Here is a 21,690-nt window from a genome sequence, read left to right as displayed (position 1 = left end):
TGGTGAAGCTATGCTGACTGTCTCAGATCATCCCTTTATCTTGTATTTGCTTTAACATGGCTTCAAGGAGTATCTGCTCCATGATCTTCCCAGGCACAGAAGTGAAGCTCCACAGCCTGTAGTTCACTGTAGTTTCTCCCTTTTATAAAAGTAGGAGTAGTATTTCCCTTTCATTCTCTGTTATGCAAAGCCACCCTGTGCCCACCACTATGTCCCTGTGCCCCCTAAGCCACAAAGTGCTCTCCTGCCCACATTTCCCCATGTTCCTGTGCCCCCATGCCATCAAGTCCTCTCCAAATGCTCCAGTGTCTCCTTCCAAGCCACCAAGTGTCAGCAGGTGCATCCTGTCTGCCACCACCTGTCCCCCCAAGCCACAAAATGCCTCCTGTACCTCTCCATGCCCACACTGAGGGCCGTGTCCCTGTTTCCCCAGCCCCAAGTGTTTCCTGTCCCCCACCAAGCACCCTCCACGTCCCCTCCCAAGCCACACCAAGTGTCCCCTATATCCCCCATCCCCAAACTCCCTTCCCCCCACACACACTATCCATCACGTCCCCACTACGCCACCAATTGCTCCCTTATCCCCAAATATCCCCCCTCCGAGCCTCTGAAGTGTCCTCCATCCCCAACCAAAGGCTCCGTGCCACCGCATACCCCGTCCGCCCACCAGGTGTCCCCACGTCCCCGCATCCCCGCCTTGCTCCCATGCTGCCCCGCTTTCTTCCCCGCCCCGATTCTTCCCCGATGGCTCCTCTGGCGGATCTGTACCACCTGACGATGGCGTACGCGTTGTGGCGGACGGGGAGGCACCGGGACCCCGCGGCCGCCGAACTCTTCTTCCGTCGGGAACCTTTCGGTGCCGCTTTCGCTGTGGGAGCGGGGCTGGGTCAAGCTCTGCGCAGCCTCGGGGCTCTTCGCTTCTCGGCTGCGGGTGGGTCGTTGGGGGTTGGGGATGGATGGACGGACGGACACGGGGACATCCCTTTGGGGGGGGCTCGTCAGTGGGACTTGGATTGGGGAAGGGGACATCCCTGGAGACTCGTCGTTAGGACACGGGGAGATCCGTCGGAGGGACAAGGATGTGCTTTGGAGGGATCTGGGGGCGTAAGGACGGCCCTTAGAAGGACGGGGGGTTCCTCAAAGGGAGCGGGGACACCTCTCAGATGGATCTGAGTCTTCAGATGGGACGTGGGGACATCCCTCAGAGGGACGGGGGACTCAACAGAGAGACCTGTGGGCAGCCCTTTGGGGGGACTCGAGGGACAGGGACATTCCTCAGAGGGACACCAGAGTCCCTAAAGGGATCTAGGTGACACGGGGGCATCCCTTTAGGCTTCAGTAGGACCCAGGGGACACGGGGACATCTCTCAAAGGAAAATGGGGGGGGAACAGGGGTGTGTCTCAAAGAGGCTTGAGAGTCAGGGGTTTGGGGTGGTGACGCTGTTATGTCCCTTAGAGGGACAGGGAGCTTCTCAGAGGGATTTGGAGGGGGCACGGGGACACCCCTCAGAAGGTCTGGACTCCTCAGAGGGATCATGGGGACATGGGAATGTCCCTTAGAGAGACAGGGGACTCCTCAGCGGGATCTGAGTCATCAAAGGGAACTGGATGATGTGGGGACATCCCTCAGGGAGGATCGATGGGGCATGAGGATGTCCCTCAGAAGATCCTTATGGATGGGAGCCTGGGGTGGGGAGACAGAGATGTGCCATCAGAGGGATCTGAGTCCTCAGATGGGTCATCGGGGCATCTCTTAGAAGGACAAGGACATTCCTCAGGAAGATTTGTGGGACACAGGGACCTCTCTGAAGGAGAACTGAGTCCTTAAAGGGATGTAGGGGACATGGAAATGTCCCTTAGAGGGATCTGATGGAGAAAGGGACGTTCCTCAGAGGGACCAGGAGACCCCTTGGTGGCACGTGGGGTTCCCCCAGAGGAGCTTGGGGGCCTGGGGGAGTCCCTTGGAGGGATGATGCCTTACAAGGGACGGGGACACGAGCTGACATCCCTGCAGACATCGCCTACTTGCGCTCGGTGCTGCCCAGCACGACGGAGGATGCTTTCTTTGATTATCTCAGCACCGTGGACGCCTCTGAGGTGACCGTCACGTCTGTGCCTGAAGGCTCCGTTGTCTTCTCCAGGGTGCGACACATGGCCAAGCGTCCCCATGTCCCCATCTCTGGTGTGTGTGGCTGTGGGGAATGTCACCGTGCTGTCCCTGCAGGTCCCGCTCCTACAGGTGAAGGGACCGCTGCTGGTGGTGCAACTGCTGGAGACCACCTTGCTGTGCTTGGTCAGCTACGCCAGGTAGGGAACCCTACAACCTTTTTGGGGTTCTACAGGGCAATGTGTCCATCTCTACTGGACCAGCTGTTGTCCCTGTGTCCAAGTGGAATTGTTCGCAAAGCAAACCATGCCACCCCTTTATCATTCCCAATGCTGTACCAACTGTTGGCCCTGCATCTTGACTGTGACTGAGTTGTGGTGGTCCCCAAGCAAATGATGGTCCCATTTGTTGCCAACATGACTTGGTGTGATTTGGCCCTTCCAGCCTGGTGGCCACCAACGCCGCTCGCTTCCGCCTTCTTGCTGGCCCAGAGATGAAGCTGATGGAGTTGGGTCTACGTCGCGCCCAAGGTCCGGATGGCGGACTTTCTGCCTCCAAATATTCCTATATTGGAGGTGAGTGCTGCCCCACATATCCATGCTGTGTTGTGGTCATATTGTTACCCCTCATCCCTCCTTCCAGGCTTTGACTACACCAGCAACGTCCTGGCAGGGAAGCTCTATGGCATCCCAGTTCGCGGCACCGTCGCCCATTCCTACATCATGTCCTTCAGGTCAATGGAAGAGGTGCAGCCCAGGGTGAGTGCTGGCAGATGGGACAGGGATAAGACACCCCTGATATGACTATGGGGATGGGACATCCTAGATATGACTTAGACATTCGCATAGTTGCTGGAAGGAAAAGGGGATGTACATGATATGGGGTGCATGAGACCCCCAGTGGAATTCATTTCACCCACTGAAGCCAATGTGATTGATTCAGTGCTATCACTGATGTCCCCAAGCAGGTCCTGTCACCGCTGGCAGGTGGGGAGCCCATGGATCTCCCATCCCTGGCTGAGTCATGGCTGCAGCGGGTGTGTGAGCTGCTGGGCACCCCCAGTGACAAACCCAACCGTGGTGAGCTGGCTGCCTTCGTGTCCTATGCCATCGCCTTTCCACAGGACTTCCAGGGGCTGCTGGACACCTACTGTGTCATGAGGTGGCCTTTTTTGCTGTGTCCCCATCTTTCATTGTCACTTGATGCAGGACACGAACACTAATTCTTTTCCCTTCCCCTGTCAGGAGCGGTCTGCCCAATTTCTGTGCTGTAGCATTGGCTCTACACCAGTTAGGGTACCGCGCCATTGGGGTGCGCCTGGATAGCGGGGACCTCATCCAGCAGTCCAAGGAGACCCGGAGAGTGCTCCGAGCCTGCAGTGCTCAGTGAGTCCTGCAGACATCTGGAGAGCATCCCCTGCTTCTCCGCCCCTGGTACCCACACCTTTGCGTGTCCTGCCTCTGTGGCTGTTAGAGTGGGAGCCCTCGCTGCCCTATGGGGTGTTCGTTGGCTCTCAGAGCCCCAAAACCTGAGACTGCCTTCCTGCTCTTTCTCCTGCTCTTTTCCTTCCTTTCCAGCTTCCAGGTGCCCTGGTTTGGGAGCATCCCCATAGCCGTGAGCAACGACATCAGCGAACGGAGCCTGGAGGACTTCATCCGAGAGGTGAGGTTGGGGCTGGAGCTTTGGAGGGACAAATGTGACAGTCACTTTCCTGTGACTCAGCCTTTCCTGAGTGGGAACAGAAAAGAGTTTCCACCTGGAATGAGTTGGCAGGATGGACAGATGGAGACCAGGAGACACTTTGGGACAGAGCAGCTCCTGACCTGCCCTGTGGCTCTGGTTTTAGTGTGAGCTTAAGAAAAAAAAAGCAGCAGCTGTTGATGGTCATTGTCTTCTCTGTTACACCAGGGGAGTGAGATTGACATGGTTGGCGTGGGGACAAACCTGGTGACGTGTCCCCTGCAGCCGTCGCTGGGCTGTGTTTACAAGGTAGGAGCGGCAGCTCTGCCCCACTTGGCTTGGGGATGATTTGAGGTTGTGGGGTTTTTTTTAATGATTTACTCAGTTATTTTGCATCAGACCAGAGCTCTGCACAGTCTCCGGCACCAGTGTGAGCTGGAATAGAGTCATAGAAGATTGGGAAAGACCTCTAAGATCAAGTTCAGCTGTTGAACCATCACCACCTTGTCCACTAACCATGTCCCTAAATGCCACATCTACCCTTTTCTTGCAAACCTCCGGGGATGGTGTTTATGTGAAAAAATAAGGTGTACATCCCCATCACTTCCTTTTCCACAGCTGGTGGAGGTTAATGGCTCCCCGTGCCTGAAGTTCACAGAGGAGGAAGAGAAGATGACTATCCCAGGGATTAAGGCAATATATCGGCTCTACGATGCTGCTGGTGAGCTCCACTGAGCTCCTACCTCATTGGCCTGCTCTTCTTCTTGCTCCGTAATCCTGTCACTAGTGTCACCTGCTGGCACCTGACCTTTCATCCCTACAGGTCATCCCTTCATGGACCTCATGGCACTGGAGAATGAGCCCTCACCTAGTGTGGGGCAGGAGTTTGTGGTCCACATCTTGGGGAGGAGAGGAGAGGCCACCAAGGTCAGGCCGAGTGCTGTGGAGCCCCTCCATCGCATGTACTTGAGAGATGGACAGGTCAGAGGCGGCTTTCCTCTCTCCCCATGATGGGCTTGGGTCAAGGGGTGCTTAGGGTGGTGGTGGTGGGTCTGTGAGAGGACTCCCTCAGCAATGCTGGCAAGGCACAGTGCCCCTGGGCATGGGATACCTCCATGGGAAACCCCGTTTGCCAGCAGAGGGATGAAATTTTGTCTTATGAAGGTGGATTTTCTTGGTCTGTCCCATGGGAGTTTTGCAGCACAAAGCCCAAGATATTCTGCATGCAAGAAACTTTCCTTCATTCAGCTGCTCCACTGAGCAAATGTCCTATATAGGGACAGCCTGGCAGTGTTTTCACTGTTAATGTGAATGACACTGTTAATGACTGATGTCATCCATCACCAACCTTCCCTCGTTGAGCGAAAGCCTAGGCAGAATGGTAGCCTCTTGCTGAATCAGTCACCAGAGTTTGAGATGTCCCTGTCCCTGTGATATTAGAAAAGCTGAGGTGGTGGTGCCACCACAGCCACCATCTCACTGTCCCACATCTCTGTGCTATCCAATCTTGGGGTGTTGGCACTGTGTATGGATGCTGTGATGTCTCCATCCCACAGGCGTGTGAGGAGCTGCCCAGCTTGCAGGAGGTACGGAGCCATGCACAAGCATCCCTCAACCTGCTCAGCCCCGTGCACCGCCAGCTCCATGACCCCCAGCCCTACCTGGTATGTTTTCCCCCTTACAGGCACGATCCTGGTCTCATCCCAATCCTCCTGCCCCCACAGACCTACAGTGACCCCATGGAGCCACATACACTGTCCACTTTTGCTCCTTCTCCAGGTGGCAGTGACAGAGAAGCTGCATCTCCTCCTTGCAGAGCTGCAGCACGCTAGCCAATGACGTGTACCCCAAATTACCCTCCAGCACTGAGACCAGCACTTCTGCTCTTTGGAAGACCAGGTGATTAATTGGAATGGTTCTAATGGTTCTGCTGCTCTGCGGTGCTGCTCCGAGAACTGTGCAGGAACTGCAAGAGTTGCCTCACTGCAAAGCTGTGGACAAAAGAATGGGGCAGACAGAGCTGGGAGGTGACAAGGGAGCCATGTCCAGCCATGTCTACTGTGTTGCTGTGGGAGCAACGCATTTTCTTCCTTGCTGACCTCGGTGGCCCTGCCAGCCCTTTGCCTTCGGTGATGACAGGACTGATGTCATCCTTCACCAACACTCAGCAGCAGCCCACGTCCCCATTTTGTGGCATCCTACACCTAATTCTAGCACCAAAGCCTTTGGAATGTTATTGGGAGTGCCCATGGGCCAGCAGCAATGAGTGGAAGTTTTAAATCAAATACTACTCAGAAACATTTCATGGAATGGATAAAAATGTCAAAGAATAAATCATGTGCCTTTCTGAGTTGTGTGTGTTCTTCTCTAATCCTGTTCAGGTTTGCAATAGAGAGAATTTTTAAATCCTTTTTGCTGAGCTTTGGAACTGTACAGCCAAAAACTGAGCCCCACATTGAAAGGACTTGCACCCATTCCCAGCAAAAGATATTTTTTGCATTTGCTTTTGTACAACCAAAAACTGAGCCCCACACTGAAAAGACTTGCACCTATTCTCAGCAAAAGTGTGGATAAGAGATGTTGTATTTATGGTGGTGGCTTTTTTTTGTGTGTTTTTTCTTTCTCCATTTTTAGATCTTTGCAACACTTGTTCATGGAAAGAAAAAAAAAAAAGAAAAACTGTAACAAAATCTGATTGTGTCCCACTTAAAAAAAAAAGCCAAGAGGATGGCGCTGCTGGTAGGGTTGTAAGGCACTGTATCTCATCACTTTCAGAGAGAAGAAAACACTTCTTGCTATTAAACTTTGTCCACAGTACTCCTGAGAAGAGACTACCTTGAATTCTTAAAACAACTCTATAACAAAGAGTAACATTAAACAGATAAGACAGACAGCAGCATGCTCCATCCCATCACCACCTCTCCATGGCCACAAAGGAGAGCTCATGGAATCAGCCATCAGATCTCAAGTTCCTTGGAATGGCCTGTTGATAATCTATCACCACCTCTTCTATCAATGAGAGTCTTCACACTGCTTTGGTATCAGGCATTCATGATGGGTGCATTAAGGCTCCCTATGCAAACGTTAGCTCACCCAATGGCTGTTGAGGTTGGAAGGCACCTCTTGATGTCGTCTGGTCCAATCTCTGCTCAAACAGGGACACCTGGAGCAAATTCCCAAGGATTATAGCCGTGGGATTATTGAAGAACTTCAAGGAAACTCCACAATTCTCAGCCACTGATACCAACATTCTGCCACAGCAGTGCTTCCTGATAGGCACAGCAAGCTCCTGGGTTCCAGTTGATCTCAGTCCCTCTTGGCCTGGTGCTGGACACCACTGGCTCCATCCACTTTGCAGCACCCTACAGAGATTTATGGCTATGGATAGGATCCCCTGAGCCTCCTCTGCTCCAGGAGTTCTTATCCTCTTATAAGGGAGATGCTTCAAATCCTACAGCATCTTCATGGCCTTCCATTGGACTCTTTTCAGTCTGTCCCTGTCTCTTTTTATACCATGGGGCCCAGAACTGGCTCATGGTTGACCATCTCTTTAGGTCCAATTGCTCAGCAAAGGCGAACTCCAGACCCAAAAGACTGGAGCAGCAAATCTGACTTGAAAACTCTGAGCAACTCAACACCGAGACCTCAGTGCAGCGTCTGGGAGCTAAATTAGACAGCAGTGTTCTCAACACAATGTGTATTATTAATAGGCTCATTACACTCCATCCATCCCTTGAAGCCTCCATCCACCTTTTGAAGCGACCACATACGGATGTAAGGGACGTAGTAGAAAGCTGATACAAGCTGTCAAGATGTGTTCCACTGAGCATCACAACCCTTCTTTAAGCAAAAAAAAGAACCCGATAGCCACTAAACCATTGTGTGGCCCAAGCCAAAGGGGTCATGGGATAAAATTACTGCACCCTTTGTTAAAGGGAAAATAGGGCAGGAAGCAGGTTGTGGCTGTGGCTCTTGGATGTATTCCTCCAGGGCTTTTGTGCCATCCAGAACCTGAGTGAAACGACTCCCAGCACAGAATCCCAAAACAGCTTCCTGCTGCCATGACAGCATGTGCTTAATGGCAGACAACCCACAATTTGCAAATTTACATTATTTGACTTAAAGAATACCTGTTCCCACACATAAACCCTTCCTGCTGTCATGGCAAAAAAAAAAAAAAAAAAAAAAAAAAAAAAAAAAGTGCTTATTCTTCCATTTTTGCCCTTGAAATTCTGTTCCTGTTCTTTGGTGCAGATCTCAGAAGTGGATGGGACAGCAAGTGCTAGAAATAAAGTTACAACACCTCACATCCTGTAGATTTCACAGGATGACAACACATTGGAGTTTCATGCCCACCTTCTGTTCCTCTGCCCTGTAATTTTCCCAAATTTGTTCCTACAAAAATAACATTTTTTTAAAGTGCATTTGAAGCTCAAGATAATTAACCTCAGTTTGATGGTGGGTGAACGTACCATAGATATTAGTTATGGATAAGGGAAGTGAAGACAATTCAGAGGTTCGGCTTTAGGTGTGGGATCAGATCACAGACCCCAAGAAAAACTATTTTCCTGAGACATCTCAACTACATAGTGCTTTTCTCACTCTTTAAGTCCATATGGGGAAGTGCTACATGGGGCAGAGCTGTGTGATTTTCCAGTGCCTTTTGCAAACATGAAGGGTTCACGTTTCCATTAAGAGATGCTGGTCCTCAGTGTTGGAAGAAGGAAAGGATGTTGGACAGGACTCTGAGGTAGAGCAGAGTTGCAGAGTACCGTATAGGGAGGAAGGCAGGTTAAGGGAAAGTTGGAAATAATGAATTTGAATGTAAAGAATTCAGTGTGCAGCTCTGCAGGCAGTACAAACTATTGCTGTATGAAACCTGGCACTGGATTTACAAAACCAGAGAGGCTCATACAGCTCAATACAGACACTGTAAGAGGTAAAAAGAGGCAGAGGTGTGCATTCAGTGCACTAGATTTAGCTGCTTTCAGTACGTACGAGTCCAAGCTCGCATTTCCGATACCGTGCTGCTCTGCAGTACCAACACAAGGCAGCGTCACTTGTACAGTGCCATCTTCTTGCTCTGGTACATGTACATGTAGGCATCACAGAAGAGGCGTTTGGCCACTCCGTCCATGTCTCGGGGCTGCTCCAGGGCCAACATGGCCAGTGGCAAGTCCAGGTATTTGGCAACTTCAGGGCACAGTGTTACGGTGGGGATGTTGAAGCCATTCTCACCACCTAATCCAGAAGGAAGGAGAAAAGTTCAAGTCCAAAGCATGTCCCAAGTCATGAGTACTACAGGGCCTTGGCTGAAAGATCTGGACGTCAACACCACCATTGGGCAGGACAGATCTGTCCTATTGTCCTTACAGCCCACACAAGAAGTCCCTGGTCTGAACAGAGTCCTGAACAGGACGAGACCAGTAGGAGCAACTCATATCTCCGTGGGCTGGGCCTACACTTCTCTGGAATTGGTTCTGCTGGAAGTAGAATCCTAATGCATGCAGGTGACTTCAGAAGAAATGAAGCTGTTACTCCCCCAACAACACTCTTTCATCCCAAAAGCTTCATGCTCCCTTCAAGCATAGCACAGAATCTTCCAAAACCATCCACCTTGATGCAGACTGAGCAGCGCCCACATGTTATGTGTTATAGACACCTACCATATGAGCTCCTTGCTCCTATCAAAGCACCAAGCCTGTCACTTGTGATTCATAGTTAGAAGAGACCTCCAAGATCATCAAGTCCAACTGCTGACCCATTTCCACCATGCCCATTCAAAGAATTATTAAGGTTAGAAAGACCTCCAAGATCATCAAGTCCAACCCCAACCCACCACCACACACCCATTTAACCATGATCTCACCATGCCTGTCAGCCATGCTGTCAAAGAACATCCAGTGCTCATTCTCAGGGCCATATTTCACGAAGGAGACGTAATGGCTGGTCTCAATGCATAGCACTGCAAAGAGCTCCATCTTCTCACGGGGAACATCCTGGCTGCCCCGAGAGCTCCGGCGACGAAATTCTTCTGGGACGTGCAGCCTGGTTGGTTTGTGTGTTTTGCGTCGATAGTGGGAGTGAACCTAAGGAAAGGCAATGGGGTGGCACTGCTGAGCGGGCAGAACTGAAGCTGGCCTGCTGGAAAGAGGAGCGTGCAGAAGTCAGACCTTCAGTTTATACTGCACTCAACTGCCTCGCATGCAGCTGGGTCCTCCCCAAGGAACAGCAGTGCATTGCAGGCTGATAGCAAGAAGCTTAGAGGGTCCAGCACTTGGTCTGTGTAGGTTTGGGTGTTCATTCTGCTGGCAGATCTCATGAGCACCCGAAGGAACTTAATACCTGTTTGGAGCAGGTGCTGCAGAACTGCTTCAGACCCGTAGGTGAGAATATCTTGTCTTTGAAACACTTTGAACACTCCCAGGTGGCAACGTCACTGCATATACAGCACTCTCTGGGACCTGCACAGGCAAAAGTGGTGATGTCTTCTCTTGGACTCACCTGGAATCCCATTTGTCCTGTCAAAACTAAGCATTCAGGGTAGAGGAATCCCACCATGATCCCACCTTAGCTCCCACTCACAACTCACTGTTATCCCTTTGACACCTGGTTGTTCCCAGTCTCAGTTGTCAGTTTCACCATCACCCAACAACTTACTGTCCAGCAGCAGATCGGTGATATCCAGCTCTAAGGAAGGGATGATCTTGCTGAACATTTTATATTCCTTTCCAAATCGTGGCATTTGAATAATGAAGCAAGATGGGATCTGGGAAAGCAAAGGCAAACAAGCCACCATTCCAGCAAATTCCAGAGACTTTTCTCTCCATATTCCTGCTGTGAATCACATCCCTTCTCAGGTCACACTCAGATTTCCCAAAATATCTCTTAGGTTGAGGCCAAGTATCCTCCTGCTTTGCTTTGTAAGATGCACCAGACCCGCTGTAGATTTGTTGGAAGACTACAACGTGGATGGAATGAAGCTGGGCTCACCTCCACTAGCTTCAGATCTGAAGACAGGAAGGAGTGTTCCACCAACTGCTGCACATCAGGAACCACTAGGTCCTCCTGTTTGTCCATAAATATTTGGTAGCAGTAGCAGTCCTGCTCCTTCTGGGCTCCTGACCTGCAAGGAGTGGTGATGGGGAATGCTTACCTCGTGCCATTGAGAATCTCATTATCCAACATAACACAGCATCCTGCTCCCAATGAGAGCAACTCAGTTTCCCCTCTTCCATATTAAAGATATTTCAATATATATATTTTTAAATGAACCACAATCAGAAAACTTCTTTTTTAGATCTATTTAGAAAGGATTTCCTCCAGATGACCCTCTGCAGGGGGCAGCAATACAGAGTCTCCTTTGTGCTCCACCTCTCTGAGCACTCCACAACGTCGGGGTTGACTGACGTCTCCACAAAAGAGCACAGAAACCCAACAATTCCCTTCTATGCTCCCAAACAGCATCGTTATTTTTGGCTTTCTTCAGCCTCTCATCCTCTTTGTAGAGTCCTGAAAAAACTGGGACTGCATCCACAGAGCCCCTGTTTGAGAACTGTAGGATCTGAGCCAGATTGAGAGCCTGGACACATCCCAAAAGCATCCAAAGGCACTGAGGATGAACTCTGTGTTTCTCAAAGCTCTCCCTAAGGATGACATGACTTTTTTCACCATTTTTCCAAAGAAAAAGCCTCCAGGCAGAGCTTAGAAGTTGTTTTGGATGGACCACTTGGGACAAATCGACAACAAATGATCAGAGGTAAATAACTAACGAGGCAAATAAATTGAGCTAAACTAGAATTGTAGAATCATTAAGGTTGGAAAAGCCCACTTAGATCACCTAGCTCGACCATCCACCTATCACCACTACTGCCCACTAAACCATGTCCCTAAGCACTACATCTATATGTAGTATTGGAAATGAAAAAAATTGTGTGGGAATGGGAACTTACTGCAGTCTCAAGAGTGGCTCTATTCCCAGGACCTGATGCATTATGAGGTTCAGGAACTCCTCCGGATCTGAAAGGATAGAGAGAAGCAGAAGTCACACCACAGGAGGAACTTGCCATACTGCCAATAGATGTGAGCCAAATGCCTGACACTGGGCAATCTGTTGTAAAATACCCTTGTTGCACATGGAGAGAAATGTGATGATTGCAGTCAGAGAGGTTGACTTAAATTACAAGCATTTTCTGCCTTATTTTAACCAAACTACAGCCTTTGAGGAACCCTAAATAACTTATCAGGACTCAAAGAGAAGTTGACCATGGCAAAATGGACTCTGGCAGGTTTATCAGGGACAGATTTTTCAGGGCTAATTCAAAGACTAAAGGTCAAGGGAATGCTTCTTCACACAGTTCATCCTCTCCCCTCCTGGCAGCAGCTTGACAGTGGCAGAGATCCAGCAATTCCTCTCTCTCCATCAGACTTCAGGACAAACGTCAGTTAAAAAGCACATTGATATTTTCAGCTTTTAAGAATTCTTGCATGCACATTTTTACATAAACAAGCAGCACAGCAGGCAAATCAATGTACGTGCATGGGAGAAGCACACAATTAAGCTGTCAGCACACAGAGGAGCAGTCTGGAGAAGTCTCCAGAGAGCACATTACCTTTCTCTGCATTGGTAAAGCTTGAGCATTGGCCCTTCTCAGTTAGCTGCTCCCTCAGGTGCATCACACTCCTAGCCATTACAAAGCCATTCCTGGAAACAAGAAACAGCTACAGATGATCCCTGCAGTGTATTTGGTGAAGTACTGCAACAGGCTGCCCACGGAGATGGTGGAGTTACTGTCTCTAGAAGTGTTTGAGAACTGTGGAGATGTGGCACTTGGGGGCGTGGTTTAGTGGGCATAGTGGGGATGGGCTGATGGTTTGATATGATGGTCTTAGAGGTCTTCTCCAACCTTACTGATTCAATGATTCTATGATACAAACCACAGCACCACACACTATCCCAGGTTTGTATTTCTGCAGGCAGTGCCACGGCACTGACCCCAGAGAGGATGCTAATATCTTATTCTTAGGCAGAAGCAGCTCTCCATGCCTCTCCCTAGCAAGGGAGGATGAGAAAAAACTGGTACCTTTAATACAAAATCCAGACAATTTAGCTGCCATGCTATTGTCTACCCATATCCAGCCTTATAGAAAATGGTTGATTAAGAACATGGTTTAATGGGTGATGGGTTGATTGTTGGACTTCATGATATTGGAGCTCTCTTCCAACTTTAATGATTCTATGAGTGGAAATGATGGGGATGAGTTGATGGTTGGACTTGATGATCTGAATAGTTTTTTCCAACCTTAGTGATTCGATGAGTGGTCAAGGTGGTGATGGGTTGGCAGTTGGACTGGATGATCTTAAAGGTATCTTCCAACCTCAGTGATCAATTGATTCTGTGATTTTGAGCAAGGAAACCTCACACATGCCGTGGGAGCCTTACAGTCAGGGGAAGAAAACAACTGGAAGAGGAGCAAGAGAGGAAGACTTGGATGGCAGGAGACACCCTACAGGTAACCCTTTCCCAGGCACCTTCTGGAATTGGAGGGCAGAAGTTATCAAAACAGATGGACAACTTCCAGCATTCCCACATACTGCACTCACTTTCGGAGCGGGTTCACGATCTCATCCCGCAGAATATTCTGGACATTCCTATCACACAATGGAAAGGGTGTGAAGAGCATGGAGTCCAGCACGGATGTACAGGAGAAGAGGCTGTGAAGAGAGAGCACTGTCTAAGTCTAAAGGGTTTGCAGCAGTGGTTGGAAGAAAACTGTTGTGCTTAGTGGTAATCAGTGGCTTTCATTTTCAACAATCCATGCACGCAATGACAGAAGTGTGAGTGATAGTGCATCTCCACAGTGAGATAAACCACATCTGGCTTAAGGGATGCTTGGAGTAAGCAAGGAAACAGTTAAGAGAGAATGAAATCTCGTACTTTGCAGCCAAAACTGCTCATGGGGGCACCACTGAGTCTTTTCCTCTCCAAACAGTGCTGCACAGTGAAGCTGGGATCTCCTGGGTGCTTTCTTTGCAATGTTTCCAGCCACTGTCTCCAGTGGCAATCAGCGTGGTCCAGTCCAGAGAACTATGATATCTCACCACCCTGCACGACAGACACAGAGTGGCACTCATAGGGGTACTTGAGTGTCTGAGAACCTCATGGATTACAGGAAGGAGACCAAAAGGCTGCAAACACTGAGGTTACACCTCCACACAGTTACATTCTGCTCTAAGCCAGGTCAATTTCCAGCCACCTTGGAAGCCTGCACTGCGGGGCACTGCCCAGTTAAGAAATAATTATTTAACAATATGGCACTGCACAAGCAGGCACTTACCTAAAGAGTGCTGCATCCATGTAGCAGGAATTGCAGTGGCCCTGGATCCCCTTCATCCGTCCTCGTAGGATGTGCACTGCTTCTTCATTCCTTAGAGGAGGAAAACTGAGCGGAATGTGGGGAACATCATCCTGCTCTCCTGCAAGAGAAGTAACAGAAGCAGTTCCCTTTAGCTTCCCACCTCATCTGGGCTTGCTCTGTCCTTCCCCAGTGCCTCAGAGCTCTGCTCTCCTCCTGCTGGGACTGAACCATGCTGGTATGGAGGTTTGTCCCTTTATAGTTCATGTACTAAATGGAGACAAAACCCAACCTTCCTCACCAGAGGAATTGCTATTGCTATGCCCTAGTAATCCTCAGCTACCCTTACAGGACCCTTCCAAAAAGGAATAGTCTATGATTCAGTGATTCTGCTGCCTCCATTGTCACTATGCCAAGTACAACAAAGACAAAAAAGAGCCACAAACAAGCTGGTGTTGGGTTCCAGGCAAGCTTGGGATCTCCCTGTGGAACTTCCCCATGTCACTGAGGGACGTTGTTAGTGGGCATGGTGATGATGGGTTGATAGTTGGACTTGATGGTCTTAGTGGTCTTCTCCATTCCTAACGACCTGATGACCTTAGTGGTCTTCAGTCTGAATGACTCTATGAATCTATGAAAAACATTCAGTATAAGTCATGAATGCCCAGCCTCAGGGAGCATGTAGAAGCTCAGATGCATTACAGCTTGAATTCATCTGTCTGTCCTTACCATGAATAAGAAGTATTTATGTCCTCAGCCCTACATCCTCTTCCTAACTTCATCTTCCAAAGTAGCTTTCTCAATATGGTCTTTTTTGGTTTCTGCAGCATTCTTCCCTTGTAATCCAATCCCACTTTTTCAGCAGGCCCTTAAGACACTTCATTGTCTCTACTCCCAGTTTTTGGGCAGTCTCTATGAGAATTTTCTTTTTTCTTTTACAGTGATCTCATTTATGTTTTCTAAATGGCTAACTTATTGTCTTCTCTGCTCTTGGAGATAGTTCTTTCTATTAAAATGAAAATAATGACCTATTCTTCCCTTTGCTGTACTGTGAATGTCTTACCACATCAAGCTTTACATTAAAATGGATTTCATACTCTTCCTTTCCAAGCTCCCCCTAATTTCTCCAGGTACAACACCTTGATTACCTGACATCCTGGCCACAGTTCATCACTGTAACTCTCCAGAGCCATAACGTCTGTAAGATATGGTAGTGTATCTACTTGTCATATTCAGTTCTCAGTAATCAAAGCATATCCCAAGTTGGAAGGGACCCATAAGGACCATCAAATGTAATACAAGACCTTTTCTTCTGCCTTGAAAGCCACAGGCAGAAAAGCCCCAGCCTGCTTGCAGAATTCACAATGCCACACAAGAACTGTTGCTCCAGGCTTTGCTGTTGTCTCTTGACATTTTCTGCTGACTTCTCCAATACACCCATGCCACAAAGGCCTCATTTTCAGAGCCACTAGCAACACCTTGCCTTAGATTCAACACCCACACAACTCTAGTCTACATTATCCTTGTGTTAAATTACTTACCGTCTCTCACACTTACAGGATATTCCCTACAAAGACCACCTCACTATCCTAAAAATGGACATCTCTTGGAACACTCAAAGAGAACAGTCAGCATGAAACCACCAGTTAAAGACACTGCACACGAGGGGACTGCACACAGGGAACTGTTGGAGAGGGTCCAGAGGAGGGCCACGAAGATGATCAGGGGACTGGAGCACCTCCCCTATGAGGACAGGCTGAAAGAGCTGGGCTTGTTCAGCCTGGAGAAAAGAAGGCTGCAGGGTGACCTCATTGCAGCCTTTCAGTACCTAAAGGGAGCCTATAAACAGGAGGGGAATCAACTCTTTGAAAGGGTTCATAACTGCAGGATGAGGGGAAATGGTTTTAAGTTGAGGGAGGGGAGATTTAAGTTGGACTTCAGGGGGAAATTCTTTACAGAGAGAGTGGTGAGGTACTGGAACAGGCTGCCCAGAGAGGTTGTGGATGCCCCGTCCCTGGAGGTGTTCAAGGCCAGATTGGATGGGGCCCTGGGCAGCCTGGTCTAGCATTAGGTGGGATGGTTGGTGGCCCTGCGTGTGGCAGGGGGGTTGGAGATTCATGATCCTTGAGGTTCCTTCCAACCCTGGCCATTCTGTGATTCTGTGAGGGGTCTCCATGTCCCAGCACGGCACTGTCTCCTCTCAACCCAGAGAGCTTACTATATTCTACGAGGCTCAGGTCACAGCCATGTGAGCACTGGAAGCGAACATCGGGCTGGCAGGACTGCAGCTTCACAAAGATGCCACGCTTGGGAGCACAGTGGAAATAGTATTTACCCAGCCATTCGCCAGCAGTGACTCCTTTATCTTCATCCTAAGGATAAAAAGCATTGAGGAATGACATGGGAACAGGTTTCCTATAAATCAAGTGCAATCCATCACATTTAATATCTTAAGAGCTATGTGCAAATTAGGTGCTGTTTTGATGTTTTTATTTACTCTGGTTATGTTTTAAACCTGTTGACTCCACTTGCAGGATTCACAATTATTCTGTTCTTACCAGTTCAACTCCTGCCATTTTGTGCTTGGTGTGGGGCAGGTACCCCAACCACCGGATGATTCCCGATACTTGGTTCCCTTTGTCCAAAGTGATCTGGACCATGGAGTTCACCTCCAGGGACGGGTTCACACCTTCACACTCATCTCCGCTCTCACCCATCTGTTGTTTCATTTGTTTTGAGTGTTCCACACCCGTGTCAGACTCAAACGGTGGAAATAAACCTAATGGGTAGGAGAAATATAAAGTCACCTAATGACAGACACCTCTATACGTGACCATCATCTTCCTAATGCCAGGTCTGTTCTGAAATTATAGATTATATGTACAGGGGGTTGTCTTCAGGTTATTTTTATGCCTTTAGTGAGATGAATCAACTCAACAAAGAGTCTAATGATAGCTGTCCCCAGTCTGGCCATGGGATATCTGAACAGCATCTCTTTATGGCAACAGAAAGCCCACCAATTTGTTGCCTTGTCCAATGACTCACACCATCGCCACTGGCATCTGGGCCCTCTTGAGTTAATCTGGCATCAGGATGAGGCTATGCTCCACCCACTACAGCTAAATTAAAGACTCTTTAGTCAGTGGTGCTCTCCACCCTAGGAAATATTTCTGTGCTGTGATCAGATGTTTCTTCCTGATAAATGGGAGAACGCAGCTCTATTTGCCTAATGCAAAGCATACGTTCAGAACTTGAGACATTTCTATGGACCTTTTCAGCTCTCTGATTTAATCAGCTGGAATTAGGCTGAAGCTTTTGTTAGACCTGCAGAAATAAATGCTAAATCCACAAGAACATGCGCAGGACAGACACATCTGGTAATAACCTACCTTGGGAATGTAAGTCTTCCTTCATAACAGAGTCCATAGGAATCTCTCTGAAAATGTCAGTTGTTCCTTCTTCTTCCTGAAAGGAAAGAATACATCAGCTAAACTGTCAATAAGATACAAGGCATTCCTGGAACATGAACCAATTTTTCCAAACAGGCCCAAAGAGTCTGCATGCAGCCTTATATCTCTTTTGGATGATGTTTTCACTCCTCTTTAAAGCCTTAGTATTATATACATAAACAATCAAATGAAAAAGAAACCAGCAGGAAAAGACAGTGAGGCCGCTCTTACCGGGCAAACTTTAACAAACCATTGGGTTCCTTCCCTGTAAACTGCCATTGCTATTCCTTTTCTGCGGACATCGTTCACATAGAAGCTCACAGCATCTCCCACTTTCACAGGAACCACTTCCTCTGCATCCACCTTTGGCTTCTGCTTCCCAAGGTCATTATCCAGCGTGGAAATGAACTGGATTCTGCTGAAGGGCAGGAAGATCCCACAATTCGGCTTACACTTGAAATACTCAATGCCAAGATAGGATCCATCGCTGCGCCCTCTGTTTTCACCCTCATCCTGAAAACATGGCAGAAAGTTATGTCACACTGACAAGCATAAAAGGAAAACAAGCAACTTGCTTTGCTGTCAGGTGTTCAAGAAATGCAGCATGGAGGAATATGGCTAGTGGGTATGATGGGGAATGAGTCAACAGTTGGACTTGATCTTCGCTGTCTTTTCCAACCTTTATGATTCTATGAGTGGTGGTGATGGCCTGATGGTTGTTGGGCTTGATCGGTCTTCTCTAACATCAGTGATTCTGAGTGGGCATGGTGGGGATGGGTTGATGGTTGAACTATGTGATCTTAGAGGACTTTTCCAACCAACCACTAGATCAGGCTGCCCAGGGCCACATCCAACCTGGCCTTGAATGCTTCCAAGATTGGGCATCCACAACCTCCTTGGGGAACCTGCTCCAGTGTCACCACCCTCTGTGTGAAAAACTTCCTCCTAATATCTAACATAAACCCCCCTATCTCAGTTTAAAACCATTCCTCCTTGTCCTATCACTATCCACCCTCATAAACAGCTGTTCCCCTTCCTATTTATATACTCCCTTCAAGTACTGGAAGGCTGCAATGAGATCTCCCTGGAGCCTTCTCTTCTCCAAGCTAAACAATCCCAGTTCCCTCAACCTTTCCTCATAGGATAGGTGTTCCAGCCCTCTAATCATCTTAGTGGCCCTCCTCTGGACCCACTCCAAGAGCAAGGATGCTCTACTACAAGCATGGGCTCCCCTGAGCCAACAGCCTGCTCCCCTACGTGGTACCTGGTAACAGCCAACTGGCATCCAGAGTGACCCTGCGTTCAATGCCATCCTTCAAGGCTCCTGGTGCAGAGACTGTGCTTGGAGCTAGGAGGAGCTGGGCAGGGCATGAACCAGACCACAGCACCAACCACTGTGGTCCTTTTCAACCCAGGCCATTCTATGATTCTATGACTATCCAGTTACCTGCAATTCCACTCCAAAGACGAATGGGGTCAACACATTCAAAGTACTTTTCTGAATGCTCCCAATGTAGCGGATGACACCGGGGAAATGTTGCCGGTCGACCTCCACCATCACTCTCTGGCCTGGCACGGCTTGCAGAGCTGCCTCAAGGTTCAGCCTCTCCTGGAAGCAGTTCAGGCGCTCATTGTGGCTGCTGATGCTCAGGAGGAAGGCGGCCATTTCCTCGCACACAGACTGCAGGATTTTCACATTGACGGTGACAGTGGAGCTGTCATCCAGCATGATGACTCTCAAGAAACGAGCTGAGGATGTGTCGGCAAAGTTGCGCAGGTAGCTCCTCTCAATGCAGTAGCACATGTTCCCAGCTTGGAAGTACTTGCTGCCATAGGCACAGTCTTCTGTCAGGATGAAATAGTAGTTCCCATCCCCTACTGAAGGCAGGAGGCTCATCGTCATTCCCCTGGGAGAAATGAGAGAGGGGTGACAAACACAAGTTATCTCAGAAAATTTCAGAGGTTTTCAGAGGTCTTGACCACAGCTTTGTATGCAAGCCCCATCTAGTTGGGTTCTGAGTATCTCCACAAATGGAGATCCCAAAGCCTGCCTTCTGCTTTTTTCCCACGTTAGATTTCTTGCAGCCTAACCAAAATGCAAACTATGGTCTGTTCCTCTCTAATATACTTCCAGCAAGAGCAGCACCTTGCACATCCTGTTCTGTACAACACCGCACAACCGGTTCTGTCTCATTAAGCTTTGCCTCCTGCTTTCTTTTGCAGCTTACTTGCATGAGCAGGGTGAAGGCTAAAGTATTTGTAAAATTCTCCAAAGAAGTGTTCTAGGCTGTAAATAGAGTTCTTCAATGTTAAAGCAGATAAATATTCAAAACACACTGCAACTACCTCATTACAACTTTAAAGCACTAAGATCTCCACTTTAAAAACACGCATACTTGTAAAAAAATGGGATATCTGAAATATAAAAGTACAATTCTGCACATTTTTAAAAATTCAAACTTGATGGTTTTCACACAATTTACCCCCCTCCCTTCCCTCATTGGTACCATTCAGAGACAGGAATGGTACCAGGAACAGGTACCAAACAGGAAACAAGATTTTCTGTTACAACACAAAAAAGAAGTGAGCACTTCTACATCCTGCAAGTGGGCAGGTCAACCCAACCTGCAGATTGCCAATAAACAGAATATAAGAAATGAGCTTCTTTCCAGGAATTGGTGGCATCAGGAAGACAATACTAGTGTACTTTTTTTTTTATCTCTACGTACATCCATGTGCGTAGGAGATGCACATATTTCACACAGAATCACAGAATACTCCGAGTGACCCACAATGATCCAACTCCTGACTTCATGTTGTTCCCACTTCATGTTGTTTCGTGTACCTAAATCCCCTACTATATCTTCTTTTATCTCAGATTTTCTCCTTTTTTTTTTTTTTCTGCAAGGACAATAAACTTCACTGTGCACTCAATGCTGTCAGATGAGAAAAACTGGACGAAAGCACTTCCCTAAGCTCTTTAAAGCACACCATATTTGCAATACACTCCCAAGCTAACCAGAAATAAAGGTGCATTCAGACCATTTGGTCTGAAACTCATTTCTCTATGTTCATGAGAATGAAGAAAGCGCTACGCAATTCAAACTACGTGGATTTTAAAGCGCTAAACTGAGGTCTCCATTTCACTCCATGCCCCACCAGCATAGGAAGCAGCAGAAAAGGAGGAGGCGTGGGGTCTCAGCAAGCAACCCCAGAACCTCCATGGAGCAAAGCCATCCTGGAGGTGGGGCAGGGGGTGATTTTGCTGAGAGTGGGGGCTCAGGGGGCTTCACTGACTGAGGGTTTAGTCCAAGGGTGGTGGGGCCCTACTTGGGGTCTGCCCCATAGCAGTTGGGTATTAAGTGCTGTGATGGAAGGAGGGGATGGGGACAGAGTGAGGGCCATCCTCAGGCAATGCGGGGATCGTGGGGGAGAGGGAAGGAGGGGGGGGGGTGAGGATACTGTGGTAAGAATGGGTATGGGGGAACAACGTGGAATGATGGCAATAACGGGAGATAATCGGGCGTTGGGGCCAATGGGGATGGGGGAGACAATGGGGAACAGTGGGAGGGGGGCAATGGGGATGAAGGGATAACTGAGAGAGAGGGGCGGGGGTTCCAAGTGGGAGGAAGAGGAATGGGATAAATAGCACTGGGGGATATTTGGGAGTGCCGGAGAGGCCCCACCGCGGCGGAGTCCCCTCTGAACGCCTACCCCCAGGCCCGGCGTCCCCTCTTTCTCCCCGTTCTCACCACTGCCGCCGTTCTCTTCCGCATCGGTACCACCGAGCGGAGAAGGAAGTGGGCAGAGAGGCACTTCCGGTTCTCTCCCGCCCCCCCTATCTCCCCCCTACGGACATCCAGCCAATAGAAAGCGGCGGTGGGGACGGAGGAGTCCAATGAGGTGGAAGGGGCGCTGTTAGTCCCGCCTCTTTCTGTTTGCTCTTGATGCGGGCGCTCGTACGGGCTGTGTTCTGTGCGATGCTGTGGGAGCTGCGCTGTCCTCTTGTCCCCCACAGCCTTTTGTCCCCCACAGCCCCGTGTTCCTACAGCCTTGTCCCCATGGTTCTGCGTCCCCCATAGTCCTGGAGCCCCATAA

The 21,690-nt window shown here is 49.0% G+C and overlaps 2 protein-coding genes across 7 annotated transcripts; one reads left to right on the top strand and one right to left on the bottom strand.

The window, feature by feature from the left end:
• The first annotated feature begins 701 nt into the window (after nt 1-701).
• Nucleotides 702-6,137, top strand: NAPRT (nicotinate phosphoribosyltransferase). 4 transcript variants are annotated; one of them, XM_090138098.1, is made up of 13 exons: nt 702-931; nt 2,015-2,142; nt 2,225-2,307; nt 2,552-2,637; nt 2,750-2,865; nt 3,072-3,268; nt 3,352-3,492; nt 3,685-3,769; nt 4,016-4,096; nt 4,406-4,508; nt 4,611-4,768; nt 5,344-5,451; nt 5,567-6,137. In XM_090138098.1, exons 1-13 carry the CDS (start codon nt 706-708, stop codon nt 5,624-5,626), a joined length of 1,572 nt encoding a protein of 523 aa, XP_089994224.1. In that variant the 5' UTR covers nt 702-705; the 3' UTR covers nt 5,627-6,137. The 4 variants fall into 4 exon arrangements, with proteins under 4 accessions (XP_089994224.1, XP_089994225.1, XP_089994223.1 ...); XM_090138099.1 differs by having other exon boundaries at nt 703-931; nt 3,075-3,268; XM_090138097.1 differs by having other exon boundaries at nt 703-931; nt 2,552-2,682.
• Nucleotides 6,138-6,239: 102 nt separating this feature from the next.
• LOC116227800 (ubiquitin carboxyl-terminal hydrolase CYLD-like) lies at nt 6,240-21,447 on the bottom strand. 3 transcript variants are annotated; one of them, XM_031591302.2, is made up of 15 exons: nt 21,345-21,447; nt 19,040-19,499; nt 17,824-18,105; nt 17,533-17,608; nt 16,702-16,922; nt 16,362-16,515; nt 14,126-14,264; nt 13,392-13,502; nt 12,400-12,491; nt 11,740-11,806; nt 10,781-10,913; nt 10,448-10,556; nt 10,133-10,251; nt 9,657-9,876; nt 6,240-9,028 (listed from the first exon to the last, which is right to left on the bottom strand). In XM_031591302.2, the coding sequence occupies exons 2-15, from the start codon at nt 19,493-19,495 to the stop codon at nt 8,844-8,846; spliced, it is 2,364 nt and encodes a 787-aa protein (XP_031447162.2). In that variant the 5' UTR covers nt 19,496-19,499; nt 21,345-21,447; the 3' UTR covers nt 6,240-8,843. The 3 variants fall into 3 exon arrangements, 2 of the variants coding, with proteins under 2 accessions (XP_031447162.2, XP_031447161.2); XM_031591301.2 differs by having other exon boundaries at nt 21,307-21,392; XR_016465391.1 differs by having other exon boundaries at nt 8,889-9,028; nt 9,657-9,931; nt 21,307-21,392.
• Nucleotides 21,448-21,690: the final 243 nt, after the last annotated feature.

This window comes from Phasianus colchicus, chromosome 3, assembly GCF_987193195.1.
Source record: "Phasianus colchicus chromosome 3, bPhaCol1.hap1.1, whole genome shotgun sequence".
NCBI classification, from domain to species: domain Eukaryota; kingdom Metazoa; phylum Chordata; class Aves; order Galliformes; family Phasianidae; genus Phasianus; species Phasianus colchicus.
The sequence above is the reverse complement of the archived record's forward strand: the minus strand, read 5'-3'. Positions and strand labels throughout refer to the sequence as shown.